The 14,925-nt window shown below is 45.8% G+C and overlaps 1 protein-coding gene across 1 annotated transcript in view; it reads left to right on the top strand.

Annotated features, from left to right (window-relative positions):
- KDM6A (lysine demethylase 6A) overlaps positions 1-14,925 on the top strand; it is a 298,231-nt gene that overhangs the window by 37,867 nt on the left and 245,439 nt on the right. Inside the window, exon 3 of the mRNA XM_065404627.1 lies at positions 556-664. Within this exon, the coding sequence (XP_065260699.1) occupies positions 556-664 (109 nt within the window). The remainder of the gene's footprint in view (positions 1-555; positions 665-14,925) is intronic.

Raw genomic sequence — 14,925 nt, 5'->3', positions numbered from 1 at the left:
TATCCTCCTGGTTAGCAAAAAGTATCAAATTACAGCAGCCAACCAGACTCAAATGTTCTTTGGGAAAATAACTAATGAACAAATTCAAAACAAGATTAAAATTGATGATTTTAATCAGTTTCCTACTTGCTGATTTAAATCATAATTACATTCAGTGATTTATGTCACTTCAATTTAAATCAGTCCCCTCTGATGTACTGTATCAATTTGTTTTTTCCTTAGGGAAATGAAGTGTGTGTCAAGTTCACAAGTAAAGAAAAAAGAAAGATTTTGTTTTTTCTGTATTATAGTTATTAGTATCGCTGGATATTTGTGTTTGAATCTGACACTTTTTCAATATGTGCTCTCCCTCTTGTTCTTGCTTTAAAACCAAGGATGACATAATTCTGAAATAACTCTGGTTGTTGCAGAAAACTGCAGAGTTTTGAGTTTTGCACAATAAAATTAGGTTTGGTAAAAGGTTTATATTTGTATTAGAAAGAAGATGCATTTATAAAATGTGCTTTGTTCAGTACAATACAGCATTTTGAAAATATCTGTACTTCTCTTTTACAGGCTGTTCGCTGCTATGAATCTCTGATATTGAAAGCTGAAGGAAAGGTCGAGTCTGATTTCTTTTGTCAGTTAGGTCACTTCAACCTCTTATTGGAAGATTATCCAAAAGGTAAGGCTTTTTATCACACTTGTATAGCAGTTTTAATAACTGTAGTGTCTTTAATGACCCAGATTTGATTATGACACCACAATATAACCATAAATATTGGGTAGATCAACTTCAGCACTTTTTGTTGGCTTGCACCATGCTTCAAAGTCTGTAACAAAATAAGTAATATGTCATTGTACTGAGGAATACTTTTGTTCTTCCCTTCCCCCAGAGAAACCTTGTGGGCAAGTGTTTTAGTAGAACATGTTTACTGGTTCATGAACAGATGTGAATAATATACAAACATAGTACCTAATTGTTCCCCACGTTTCTTCTGTTGCTGAAAATGTTCAAAAATAAAGTAAACCGACTACAGCATAACCATAAGTGTATATCAAATGTAGTCATGGATATGGCAACTAGAATAAGAGTAGGCATTAGAAATGAAAAGGAGACCTAAATGTGTACCAGGAATATTGTCCAGATCCCTGATCTGTGCTTGGCACAAGCCCCAGGAAAAGGGGTCAGGTATAAAGCAGCATTTGCGCTCTCCCAAGTCTGTGAACAGCCAGAGACTGGTGTTTGGCCCTGATGTAAGTTACAGCAATTTCAAGGTTGTTCTAATTTATGTGGGCTGAAAAAAACCCCATGCAAGTTGTTCCATCAGTCTAGGATTGCCAACGCATAAAGTACTTTGGCTTGTGCCACTGCTGCTTCTATGTCACTTGGTCATTCCCTAGGTAAGTTGTTACAGCACACCAAATGAGCCAACCAACGCAGACTAAATAGAGCATTTTCAAGACATCTGCCTTATGCTAATGGAATCATGGTCAGGAGTCACCATTCTTTACCACCACAAACTCGTTAGCTGTAGGCCAGTGGTCTGCATCACTGAAACATGGTTCGCTGACAAGATAAACCCAGCGCTAGCTCACTTTGCGGCATTAGGCTACTCTGAACACTTAGACGTGGAGAATGGTAGTATAGTGATTTTATTCTCCTCCAGATTCAGATGCAGAAGAGACTAGTTTAACATCGAAGAGGGTATCCTCTTAATCTGAGAGTGCTGATAATAGATTATGGGCATCCTGCTAATCTACAGAGCTACCGACACCAAAGGCTTCCCAATCCTCCCTCCCCCCCACCCCCCAACACTGTCTAACATGGTTTTGAAGTTCACATGACTTAGCTTGAGGGAGACTTCATCAATGTAGAATGACACCTCGGACAGCAGCAGCAAAAAGCCCTCCTCTTCACCTTTGGCTGCATGCAGATAATATTCCTCCCCGCCCCCGTGTGCTTTGGACTGGATCCTTGCGCTGGACATTAGAAACACCCAAGCTAATCTGTGTCCTTATCTGACCACCGTCTCCTTCAGGTAAAAATTTCCCTCCCCCATCACAAGACAAGAACAAGCAACCACCAAAGTCCACCCTAGAAAATTACCAGCTCCAACAAATGCTAAAGCTTTACAGATAGAAAAGCCACTAAATCTAGTATTGTGACAGTGAAACACTACCATCGCTCCCAGGTTGCTGCCATAGACCCTCTGGCATTGAAATGCTGTCTCCTACACCATTACTCTCTCAGATCCCTAAGGCATTTGGATGACCTGTGATGGAAAAAGTAGAAAGGAAGAAATCTAGTGGCATTTGACACTGAGCAGCATCAAGTATTCTTGGAGGAAAACACCGTCTGATGCAGATAGGTTTAAGTATGAAGAATTTTTCTCAACATGTGCCACTGTAGTGTTGAAGGCTCACGCCGTCTTCACTGCCAAAATAGGTGTGTGTTTAAAGTGAGATCGCTAACTCAAGTTAGCCATCTTGCTGTACAAACATACACCTTTTGGGCAGTGAAAAGACATAGGCTAAGAGCTTTTCTTATCAATCAGAGGCAGAAACTTTTTGGTTGGTAAATAACTTTATAAATCCAAAATGCCTTGATTCCATCATGGTTTTTCCTAAAACAGTCAGCAATGAAATAGTTAACAATCCAGACATATAAATAGTTTGCCGGTTTTATTTATTTTATTTAAGAGTTTTAATGCCTCATTTAGCTGAATGGGGAGAGTATGCATCTCTGAGCTTATTGTCTCAGGCTGTCTGCAGGTGCAAAACAACACTAAACTGGTTAATACTGGGTGCATCTTGTCATGGTTTTTCTCCACAACTTCAACAGCTAGAATTTTTTTTTTTTAAATGAAAGCTTAAATTCTGTAACAAACTGCCACAAGAGGATTCAGTGACAAATTCTGTGTAAAATGGAGAGAAGAAATGTGGGTTTGGGTTATTTTCATCCAAGGCTTTTGTTGACATCAATGTTGAAGTTCTCCAAACTGAAAATTTTAACCACCATCACATACAGTGGATTAGAACGTCAGGTGTGCCTGAGTACTATTTGATTCCATGGATAAAGGAGGAGGGGGAAGCATAAATGATTTTTCTGCAATTTTTTTTGCTTACTTTCCTAATCTTGGAGGCTGTGGATTCCCAGCAGAAGTCCTATAACGGTGCTGACGAAGACACAGGGCTAGTTCCTCAGCTCCAACTGTGTCCTCTGTGCTATGCTGAAGATTTGGATGAGTTTCTGTTACCACTCTCCTTTCTAGTCATTGGGAATCTACATAGAAAGTCTAAGTTGTTTTCAGCTTTTTTCACATGTGAAGTGGAAGAGTTCAAAGGATTTGGGTGTTTCCTGGATTTGTTGTATTTAAGTTTAAAAAGAATATTGTTCTGCATGTGCTCTTGACCACTTTTTGGCCTGTGGTGTGCTAAGTAACCTTGGAGGAGAAGGAGCCAGAGGTTCATGTTGGACCAACATAGTTTGCAGTACTGTAGAACCTCAGAGTTATGAACACCAGAGTTACGAACTGGCCAGTCAACCACACAGCTCATTTGGAACCACGAGTGTGCAATCAGTCAGCAGCAGAGATGACAAAAAAAGCAAATACAGTATGGTACTGTGTTAAACGTAAACTACTAAAAAAGGGAAAGCAGCATTTTTCTTCTGCATAGTAAAGTTTGACTTAATACAGCTTTGAATGTTCAGTTGTATACCTTTGAAAGAACAGCCATAACATTCTGTTCAGAGATGTGAACAACCTCCATTCCCGAGGTGTTCAAGTAACCCTGAGTTTCTACTGTATTATCCAGATGTGTTTTGGTAATGCAAGCTACATCATACTTCTGGAGCCTCTTTCACAATGAAGCCATAAATGGTCATCTTGTTGACCACTGATCTAACATTAAACAGCGTCAGTTTGAGTTCCTGGGAGTTCTTTGCACCTCTTTAGTTCTTGTGTACACATGCTGTTTGTGTGCTATGATTATATGGTACACATTTGGACACAACATTTTTGGGTCTTTTGTCTGTTCTTGAAGTTGATTCCAGTTAAAACTGAGGTAGGGGAGATGATCTGAACGGTGAGGCAAGGTCCCTTTGCACCCCATATGTTTTGACCTTGGCTGGCACTGTGACGTAGTGTAGTGAAAGTGTGCAGAGCTGACAGTCTGACTCCAGTATAGTGAAAAATGTGGTGGTGGGAAGGTGGCAGCATGATCTGCCATGAAATGTTCTGTAGTAGGTTAGTGTCATCACTTGCTCATTTCTGTAGCAATTTGTCACACCTGTAAATGCGACTCCTGTTGCTCCTGTATGCGGAGGAAGAGGGAATTGTTGATAGCTGCACCCTGCCTTTTAAATGCATGGCACTGAGAAGCAGCCTCTGTTTCTCATAGAGGTGCTGCTGCTGCTCCTGTGTAGAGAGGAAAGAGCAACAGCTTCGGGAGAGGCTCAGCCCCTATCATAAACTTCCAGTGTCAGGAAAGGATACTGGGATTATGTATGCTGTCCTGCATCCTCCTTAGGGGCTCAGTCTTTTGTATCTGCCTCTGACTGGCAAAAATGAAATGAGGAAGCCTGCTCTTCACTTAAGAGCCTTCAGAGACTTAGGCTACGTCTACACTTATGGGCATGTAGAATACAGACATTGCACATCCAGTTAGCATTTATATAAATAGCAGTGTAGACAGTGAGCACTGCTTAGGCAAGTAGAATGCAGACAGACGAGAAACTTCAGGTATATATCCTACATGGCTCTCTACATGCCCACACAGTGCCTCCTACATGTAAACTCTTTTTACTAGTGTAGTGTCCTGCTGCCAGAGCCTTTCCCTGCCTCAGTGAAAGTCTTTGGAAGTGGTAAGAGGCTCCCCACTGCTGGAGCCTTTCCACGCTGCAGGGAAAGACTCTAGAGTGGGGAAGTGGGTGGGGGGAGAGAGAGGCTGGGAGGGAGCTGTTAGTGCCTTTCCCTGCTACGTTGCCCCTGCCAGAACCTTTCTTTGCCATGTGTAGCTAAATGCCACAGGATGGACACAGCCTGCTTTTCACTGCAGTGTGTAGGTACTGTAGACATTGCTGGAAAGACCTTAGAGGTGTCCAGTTTTTCCCATTTTTGAGGGAGTCTCCCTCCCCTGTGGAAATCTCCATTGTTTTATTACATAGACAATAAGAATTGCAATAGGAATAGTGAGAATAAACAAGGAATTAGAAAAGAAATTTGATATGATTGGTATTATGCAACGCATCAGTTTTCAATCACATGACTGATGTTAAAATCACAGAATATGCTGTGTTTAGGAAAGATACAATGGGAGGTATGGTACATAGAGTGGCACTCTCCATTAACAATACCACTACCTGCTCTAGAGTTATTGACAATTCTGAAGGAGAGGACTGGGATGCCTATGGATCAAAGGATTAACTGATAAATCACAAGTGGTAGTGGGGGGGATGGAAGTCTGCTATAGACCACCAAATCAGACAAGGGAACAGGATGTGCTCAACAGCTCCTTAAACTTCTGTCTATAGTGTGTAGATGGAAATATTGCATTATTGGGAATTTCAGTCTGGGGGACATATGCCAGAGATCTCTTGCTGTCACTTGTAAAATATCTTCAGCGATTCTAAAAATATATATAACTTTCAAACACAAATTACTGAAACCAACTTGCGGTAATTTGTACATTAGACCTAATTTAGACAGATAAAGATGAATTGATCACTGAACTAAAAATTTATGGTTGCTCAGGTGTGAGTGATAAGAACATAAGAATGGGCATACTGGGTCAGACCAATGGTCCATCTAGCCCAGTATCCTGTCTTCAGACAGTTGCCAGTGCCAGATTCTTCAGAGGGAATGAACAGAACAGGGCTGTTTGGAGTGATCCATCACCTGTTGTCCAATTGCAGCTTCTGGCAGTCAGAGGTTTAGGGACACCTGGACTATGGGGTTGCAGCCCTAACCATCTTGGCTAATACCCGTTGATAGGTAAATTCACGGAGAATAGGTCCAAGTATTTTTTTTTTTTTTTTTTTTTAAACCGGTTATATTTTTGGCCTTCACAACATTCCCTGGCAATGAGCTGCACACGTTGACTGTGTGTTCTGTGAAGAAGTACTTCCTTATGTTTGTTTTAAACGTGCTGCTTATGAATTTAATTGGATGACCCCTAGTTCTTGTATTATGTGAAAGGGGTAAATAACACTTCCCTATTCACTTTGTCCATACTATTCATGACTTTATAGACCTCTGTCATATCCCCCACCTCAGTCATTTTCCAGGCTGAACAGTCGCAGTTGTCTGGATCTCTCCTCATATGGAAGCTGTTCCATATCCCTAATCATTTTTGTTGCCCTTCTCTGTATCTTTTCCAATTCTAATGTGGCTTTTTGGGGATGAGATGACCTGAACTGCATGCAGTATTCAGGGTGTGGGTATACTATTGATTTATAGAAAATATCATAATACACCTCTACCCCGATATAACGCGGTCCTCGGGAGCCGAAAAATCTCACCGTGTTATAGGTGAGACCGCGTTACATCGGGGTAGGGAGAGGAACCGCTCCCCGCCTCAGCTCACCTCCGCTCTGCCTCCTCCCTGAGCGCGCAGCCACCGCCGGTCCGCTTCTCCCTCCCTTCCAGGCTTGCTGCGCCAATCAGCTGTTTGGCCCGGCAAGCCTGGAAGGGGGGTGGGGGCGAAGCGGAGCGGCGGCGGCGTGCTCAGGGGAGGAGGCGGAGATGAGCTGGAACGGGGAGCGGTTCCTCTGCGCCCCCCGTTACTTGCTGCGTCCCTCCCCGGGGCCCCCCCACCCCAGCTCACCTCCGTTCCGCCTCCTCCCACGAGCGCATCGCAGCTCCGCTTCTCCCTCCCTCCCTCAGCTGTTTGGCGCGGCAAGCCCGGGAGGGAGGAGAAACGGAGCTGCGGCGCGCTCGTGGGAGGAGGCGGAGCGGAGGTGAGCTGGGGCGGGGGGCCCCGGGGAGGGACGCAGCAAGTAACGCGGGCGCAGAGGAACCGCTTGCAGTAACACGAATTCGGATATAAGGAAGTAAAGCAGCCCCGTCCCCCGGAGCGCTGCCTTACTGCATTATATCCAAATTCGCGTTATATAGGACCGCATTATATCGGGGTAGAGGTGTATCATTATATGTGATCTATCCCTTTCCTAATGGTTCCTAACATTGTTTGCTTTTTTTGACTGCTGTTGCACACTGAGCAGATGATTTCAGGGAACTATACATGATGACTCCCAAGATCTCTTTTGAGTGGTAACAGCTAATTTAAAACCCATCATTTTATATGTATAGCTGGGATTATTTTTCCATTGTGCATTATCAACAACACTGAATTTCATCTGCCATTTTGTTGCCCAATCACGCAGTCTTGTGAGATCCCTTAGTTAATTCTAAAGCATTCACCCCTTTTTCCAGATCATTTATGAAAATTTATGATGTCTATTTTCATTTGCTGTGTGCAGATAGAACATCAAGTAGTAGGTATACTTGGTGCTTTAAAAAGGCCAGTTTCCAAATATGAAAGCCATCACATGCTAAAATTGAGTGGGAGGAAGTACTTAAAAATAAAAATGGGAATTATATTTCAGAATTCTTTATTAGATGCTTCAAAACGCACAATTCCGCAGTCAAGAAAGAAGGCTTATTTGATTTAAAAAAATAATCCTGTTTTGGAGGGGAGGTGAAAGTAATAGAAATAAGTAATATATAACAAAACATTAGGGAAGGTGAAAGCAAGGAGTACCAGTCAGCACAGCAGTTAGGAATTTTAGACAGTTAAGAGAAGCTAAAGGTATAAGTGGAAAAAATCTATGGCCAGTAGGGCCAAGGACAAAGAGTTCTTTAAATATATTGGGAACAAACAAAATTCTAGCAATACTGTAGGTCTGATGCTAGACAAGGATGATAAATCATCAATCAAAAGGCAGAAGTATTTAAACATTTCTATTCAGTATTTGAAAGAAAACAGGATGGTGTATTCTTATCTTAGTGATCATGAAATACATTCTATTCAGTTAGTAACTAAGGAGTATGTTAAACAGAAACAGTTTAACATTTTTAAATCTGCAGGACTAGATAACTTGCACCACGAATATTAAAAGAATTGATGGAAAAGCTCTGTGATCCATTAATGTTGATTTTTTAACAAATCTTAGAACACTGGAAGTTCCAGAGGACTAGGAGAAAGCTAATATTGTGCCAGTATTTGAAAAGGGTAAATGGCAAGACCCAGGAAGCTATAGGCTAATTAGCCCGACATTAATCACAGGCAAAATCATGGAAAGAATGGTATGGGACAAAATCAGTAAACAATTATGAGGCGGTAGCATAATTAATACTAATCAACATGGCTTAATGGAAAATACGTCTTGTCAAAATCAGTGTCTTTTGATCTCCTCAAATAATACTATATTTGACAAGTTTGGTTAATAAACTGTTGACATAATATATTTAGACTTTTGTAAGGCATTTGACTTAGTCCTACATGTCATTTTAATTTTGGGAGGAAAAAGTACTATATAAAATCAATATACCTCATATTAAATGGATTAAAAACTAATTTACAGAATGTAAAAAGTAATTGTAAATTGGTGTGTTTCTGTTGGGGTCTGGCAGGTCTCTGTTCTTGGCCCAGTGCTATTTAATATGTTTATCAATGATCTGGAAGAAAATATAAGTGCTGGTAAAGTTTGCAGATGCCACAAAAATTGGAGTGATAAATAAAGATGGGGTCAGTCTACAGGCGAATGTGGATCACTTGATGGTAAGGTTGACTTATTAGAACATGTGTTTTAATACAGCCAATGCAAGTTCTAAATCGAGGAACAAAGAACATAAGTTACATTTATAAGAAGGTGCACTGTATCCTGAGAAGCAGCAACTCTGTAAAGGGCTTAAGGGGTCAGGATAGATAAGCAATTGAAAATGAGACACAGCATTGTGGTGTGAAAGAGTGCAAAGTACTACTGAAGTAGGAGTAGGGAGGTGGTATTACCTTTTGTATTGGACATAAGTGAATTGGAAGCTGAAGGTAAACAAATTCACACTAGAAATAAAATACAAACTTTTAAGTGAAGGTGACAATCCTAATAGTTAGTTACCTAGGGAAGTAGTAGATTCCCCATTTGAAGTCTTTGAAATCAAGACTGAACCTCTTTCTAAAAGATAGGGTATAGGTCAGATAGGTATGAGCTTGATGCAGAAATTCTTGGATGAGGTTCTTTGGCTTGTGTTATGGAGGAGGTCAGACTAGATTATAATGCAGTCCTAGCTTTTATCTGTCTGCTGTTTATACTTTTCCGAAGGTGCACTACAGTATAATTGACGTGATGTCGTCTAAAAGATTCTGATTATCAGCAGTGCAGTTCACCAGTCTTGTTAATGTTACTCTGATATTGTTTGGGAATCAGGAATACAGAACTGCATTGGTTTGCATTTGGAAGGTTGGATTCTGTATAAATGGATGGGTTTAGGCTTTCCTTCTTCCAGGAAAACTTGTCACTGATAAATAGGTGAGTGTGTACTTGAAGCTGTTGTCCAAAGCTTAACCACAGGGCTCTGTAAACAGGGCATGCAATATTTGTGTATAAAAATTGATACACTTCAGTGATAAAGAAAATTTCAGGAGTGATATTTTGGGGTCCATGGAATCTGCTGGAGGTTCTTAACTCCGGTTAATTGTCAATCACCCATTATGGGGAGCTTACCAAACTGCCATATTGTGTGTGTTACTTTGAGAGAGTGCATCTGGAACTTTTAATACGGCTGCAGTTATAATGTAGTGATTTTTCTGGCATAGGGAAACTCACTGCAAGGGTAATTTTTTTAATTATAAAATTTTGGTGTTCTGGAGCTTTGTGATTGTAGTCCTGTGGCATTTTTTTTTTTAATTAGCAAGAAGGATTAAAATCTTTGGCATGAGTAACCCAGTTGTGTTTTGGTGGATTTTTATTGTTTAGCCCAGACTGTTTAAGATGCCTCTGAGCAATAATGAAAAAGAATCAATTCTAGAGAATTAAATAACCAGGCTTTAGTGGATCATTAGTTCTCTGCCTACACCCCTCTCCTTCGTGCCCCCCCCCAAGTGAATAACCCTCCCCGATGAAAATCCCTTGAAAGGAGAATGGTATGTTGGGGATACTAGGAAATGTATCTATGTGCACTGATATTCTGAGAATGGTCACTTTGCACCGCAAACCTGAGATCTCGAGATCTCTTGTATCAGCTTTGAGTGTGACCCTTAAGAAGATGGAGAAATGTTGGGAAATAACCTTAGGATAAAAACTTGATGATGATGTACGCAATATCTACTTGAAGAAATATGTAATTAATTACATGCTTAATCTGTTCTTGAGACAATGTTGCATTTCATATTACAATATGCATTTTAATATTACTAAAGGCATTTTTGAGAGGTAGATATATAGTATATCCTTTGAAGGATTTCAGGGCTAAATGTGATCCAGCTGTGCTCCTCAGGGGATGTTTTCTGCATCTCAGAAGTGTATTATAGAATGGGTGTATCAATTTTAGGCTCTCTTGTTGTGTATTATCTAAAGAGTGCTTATAATACTGATAACTTTCATTGCTGTTGTGGTACTTAGTTTATTCTTATGTTTACTGTTAACCTTGCATTTTCTAATGATGTCCATAGTTAGTTGTTATAACCATGGTTGGGTGAAAACTAAGCTTATGACCATTCACTCTCAGGTGTCCCGTTTCTCTGGGGACTAATTAGATGTTGTCTTGTCTTTCAAGATAGCTTGGGCAACAAGACTGATTTCTTCTTCGAGTGATTGCTCATGTGTATTCCACAATAGGTGTGCGTGTTCGCCACGTGCACTGGTGCCGGAAGTTTTCCCCCTAGCAGTACCCGTAGGGGGGAGCACCCCCCGCGACCCCTGGAGTGGCGCCTGCCTTGTGCAGTATAAGGGGAGCTGCGTGCTCCCCCCACCCTCAGTTCCTTCTTGCCACCGGTGAAGGTGCATCGGAACTGCTCTGCTCCAGCTTTGCTGTAGCTTGTCCCCAGATCTGTTCGTTCGTTTAGTACCTGTAGTTAGTTTACTTAGTCAGTGAGCCCGGGCTGGGGCATGCCCCGAGCCCCGGGATTTAAGTTGTGCGGGTCTTGTCGGCGTTCTATGCCAAGAAGCAACCAGCACACAGACTGTGCTGCTTGGGAGAAACCCATATCAGCGAGAGGTGCAAGATTTTCAAATCGTTTAAGCCTCGGACAAAAGGAAAATTAGGCTCCGAGCCATTCTGATGGAGTCGGCGCTGACCCTGACCCCGGCATGCCGCTCCGAGCCAGTACTGGTCACCGTAGTGTTGGTATGCGGTGATCCGCCGGTGCCATTGACCAGTCGGCACCGCTCACCATCCACGGGCCATGCCAAGAAGACTCCCTCTTTGCAGTGGCACCGAGGGAAGTTTGGGACAGAGGCTAGGCCCATGTCGGGCAGTCCTCGATCCCCACCGGGCCCTAGGCCTCTGACTCATATAGAGTGGAGTGGCCCAGCCCCTTCGGAACAGGCCTCTCCAGATGTCCGGATGCCGTCCACGCCCAAAGCCCTGCAGGCAGCCCGGGACATCTTGTCCATGCTGGTGCCTGGAGCGCCACCGATATCGGCCCCACGCTCCAGAGGCAAGCCTCCGCTGGGATCTGCACTGTGGCCCCCCCAGCTCAGTACTGGTCTCGGTCGAGGGAACGTCCCTGATGCCGATCACCGCCCAGCATCCACTCGGGGCAGAGTCCACGTGGAGCGCCCTCAACGCTGACCAGACTCTTGGGCTGGGTTCCATCTGTCCGGGACTCGCGGCACCAGTCCTCCTCAGAGAGCGGATGTCGATGGGACTGCGGTGGACATCGTCGGTCCTTGTCCCGGAGAGGGTACCGCAGTCGGTCACGGCACGGTCGTCGACGCCGTTCCCGCTCGGGCTCCTGCTTCAAGTCTCTGGCAAGGAACCGCAGCCCTGGGCGTTGATCGCCGGCACCTCGCCGTCGCGGGTCCCACCGTCGAGGCCATTCGCGGAGCAGTTATTACCGTTGGTACCAGTCCTCCAAGTCGAGATCGCGGTCCTGTGACTGTTGCGGATCCCGGCACCGCCACTCCTCCCGGTTGAGAGACAGCAGTGGATCCTGCGCCAGCCTGGTCTCCATTCGTAGCCGTTCTTCGATGGGCAGACCGGCCAACCCGAGCAGCCAGCCCCGCCGGTGCCACACCAGGTGCAGTGGCACCGAGCGTCGTGGCCGGCCCAGTGGTACCAGTGGGCACCGTGGCCTCCAGCGCAGCCCCCAGTGGGAGCTCGCTCGGTGGCCGGAGCTTCGGAAGCACCGTCGGCCTCCATCTCTAGACTCCTGACAAAGAAGTCGGTGGGATGCTCATCCTTGGTACCGCGCCCGGAGTCCGACCAGGTGATGGATCCTCCGGTGCAGGCCGACACCCAAAGCACCACACCGGCCTCTTTGCCCCGCCCAGAGGAGGCGATTGCGGCCCCGCCTCCCTCCATCCTGCAGGAGGACTTCAGCGCCCACCAAGAGCTCTTAAAGAGGGCGGCAGCAAGCCTCCACCTCCAGGCAGAGGAGATGGAGGAGCCCTTGGACTCCCTGTTCAACGTGTGGTCCCCATCGGCACCAGGTAGGGTGGCCTTGCCGCTCCATGAAGGAGTGGCTAAAATTTCAAATGCCCTGTGGCAAACACCGGCCTCATTGGCCCCTATATCAAGAAAGGCAGAACGCAAGTACGTTGTACCCACTAAAGGGCATAAGTACCTATATACCCACCTGGCGCCCAACTCCCTGGTGGTCGAGTCGGTCAACCACAGGGAACGACAGGGTCAGCCAGCCCCGACCCCAAAGAACAAAGACTCTCGGAGGCTGGACTCTTTTGGAAGAAACATTTATTGGTCTCTGAGCTTCCAGTTATGAGTGGCAAACATCAGGCCCTCTTGGGTCAGTATGAATTTAATCTGTGGGGCTCCCTGCCTAAATTTGAGGTGTCCCTCCAGGAGCGTGATAAGAAGGAATTCAGGCCGCTGGTGGAGGAAGGGGCAACAGCAGCTCGGGCTTCCCTGCAGGCTGCCTCGGATGCTGCGGACACGGCTGCACGTTCAGTGGCCTCCGAGGTGTCCATGAGACGGGCATCATGGCTCCTGCTCTCTGGGCTCTACAGCGAGGCGCAATCTTCCATGCAGGACCTCCCATTTGATGGGAAAGCTCTGTTCACAGAGGAAACCGATACAAGGTTGCATGGCATGAAGGACTCCTGCACGACCCTCCAGACCCTGGGTCTCTATGTCCTGGCTCTGGCAAAACCTAAGTTCAAGCCGACCCCGGCCGCCCTCCTGAAGTACAAGGCCGCCCATAAGAAGCAATGGGACTATAAGAGCCGCCCTCACAGGCAGTCTCGGCCACCCCCCCAGCCTGGACCCTCCAAGGGCCAGCAGGCGGGGAAAAGGCGATTTTGACGGGATGCTCGGGGGCAACCCGCCAGTCCTCATCAGGGATCCAACCCCAATAAAAATAACAGGAGTACTTGTGGCACCTTAGAGACTAACAAATTTATTAGAGCATAAGCTTTCGTGGGCTACAACCCACTTCTTCGGATGCATATGCATCCGAAGAAGTGGGTTGTAGCCCACGAAAGCTTATGCTCTAATAAATTTGTTAGTCTCTAAGGTGCCACAAGTACTCCTGTTATTTTTGTGGATACAGACTAACACGGCTGCTACTCTGAAACCCCAATAAAGCTTCCCTTCTCCAACCGGTTGTGTGCTTTCCTTCCGGAATGGTCTCGGCTCACTTTGGACCAATGGGTCCTCAACACTATCTCCCGGGGTTACACCCTCCAGTTTACCTCCTCCCTGCCCAACCACTCCCTGCCCCAGTCCCTCCGGGGGGACCCCTCGCACGAAGCTCTGCTCGAGCAGAAGGTGGGGCTGCTCCTAGGACTAGGAGCGATAGAGGCGGTGCCCGAGGAGTTCATGGGGAAGGGATACTACTCCCGTTATTTCCTTATCCCAAAGGCCAAAGGGGGTCTCAGGCCCATACTGGACCTACACGGTCTGAACCAGCACATGGTGAAGCTCAAGTTCCGCATGGTCTCCCTGGCCTCCATCATCCCCTCCCTGGATCCCGGGGATTGGTACGCTGCCCTCAATCTACAGGATGCGTACTTCCACATCCACATATTCGAGGGGCACAGGCGCTTCCTCTGTTTTGTGGTGGGACAGAATCATTACCAATTTACAGTCCTCCCGTTTGGGCTGTCCACTGCCCTCAGAGTGTTTACAAAATGCATGTCGGCGGCAGCGGCCTACCTCAGATGGCGGGAGGTACAGATATTTCCCTATCTGGACGATTGGCTTGTCAAGGGCACCTCCTGGTCGCAGGTGAGGGATCACGTGGCGCTCCTCCTGTCCCATGTGCACCGCCTTGGGCCTACTGGTAAACAACACCAAGTCCACGTTAGTCCTGGTCCAATGCATAGAGTTTATCGGGGCGCTCTTGGACGCAGTGTCGGCCAGGCCTTCCCTCCCGCCAGACAGGTTCGAGACCCTGAAAGGTCTCATTGACTCGGTCACAAGGTTCCCAGTGACAACAGCCAGGGTTTGCCTGCAACTCTTGGGTCATATGTCGGTGTCCACGTATGTGGCTAGACTCAGGATGAGGCCCCTCCAGCTCTGGTTGGCCTCGAATTTCTCCCAGGCCACGGACAGGATGGACAAGGTCCTCACCGTGCCGGATGCTGTGATTACTTCCCTGCGATGGTGGTCCACCCCGAACAACATGCTCCAAGGGGTCCCGTTCAGGGACAGGGCCCCATCACTGGAGCTGGTGTCTGATGTGTCGGACCTGGGTTGGGGGGCCCATGTGAGGAGCTTTCAGACCCAAGGCCTGTGTTCGGCTCAGGACCTGACCCTACATATA

The sequence above is a fragment of the Emys orbicularis genome, chromosome 1 (genome assembly GCF_028017835.1).
Source record: "Emys orbicularis isolate rEmyOrb1 chromosome 1, rEmyOrb1.hap1, whole genome shotgun sequence".
Taxonomy (NCBI): Eukaryota; Metazoa; Chordata; order Testudines; family Emydidae; genus Emys; species Emys orbicularis.
This window is presented reverse-complemented; position numbering and strand designations above follow the sequence as displayed.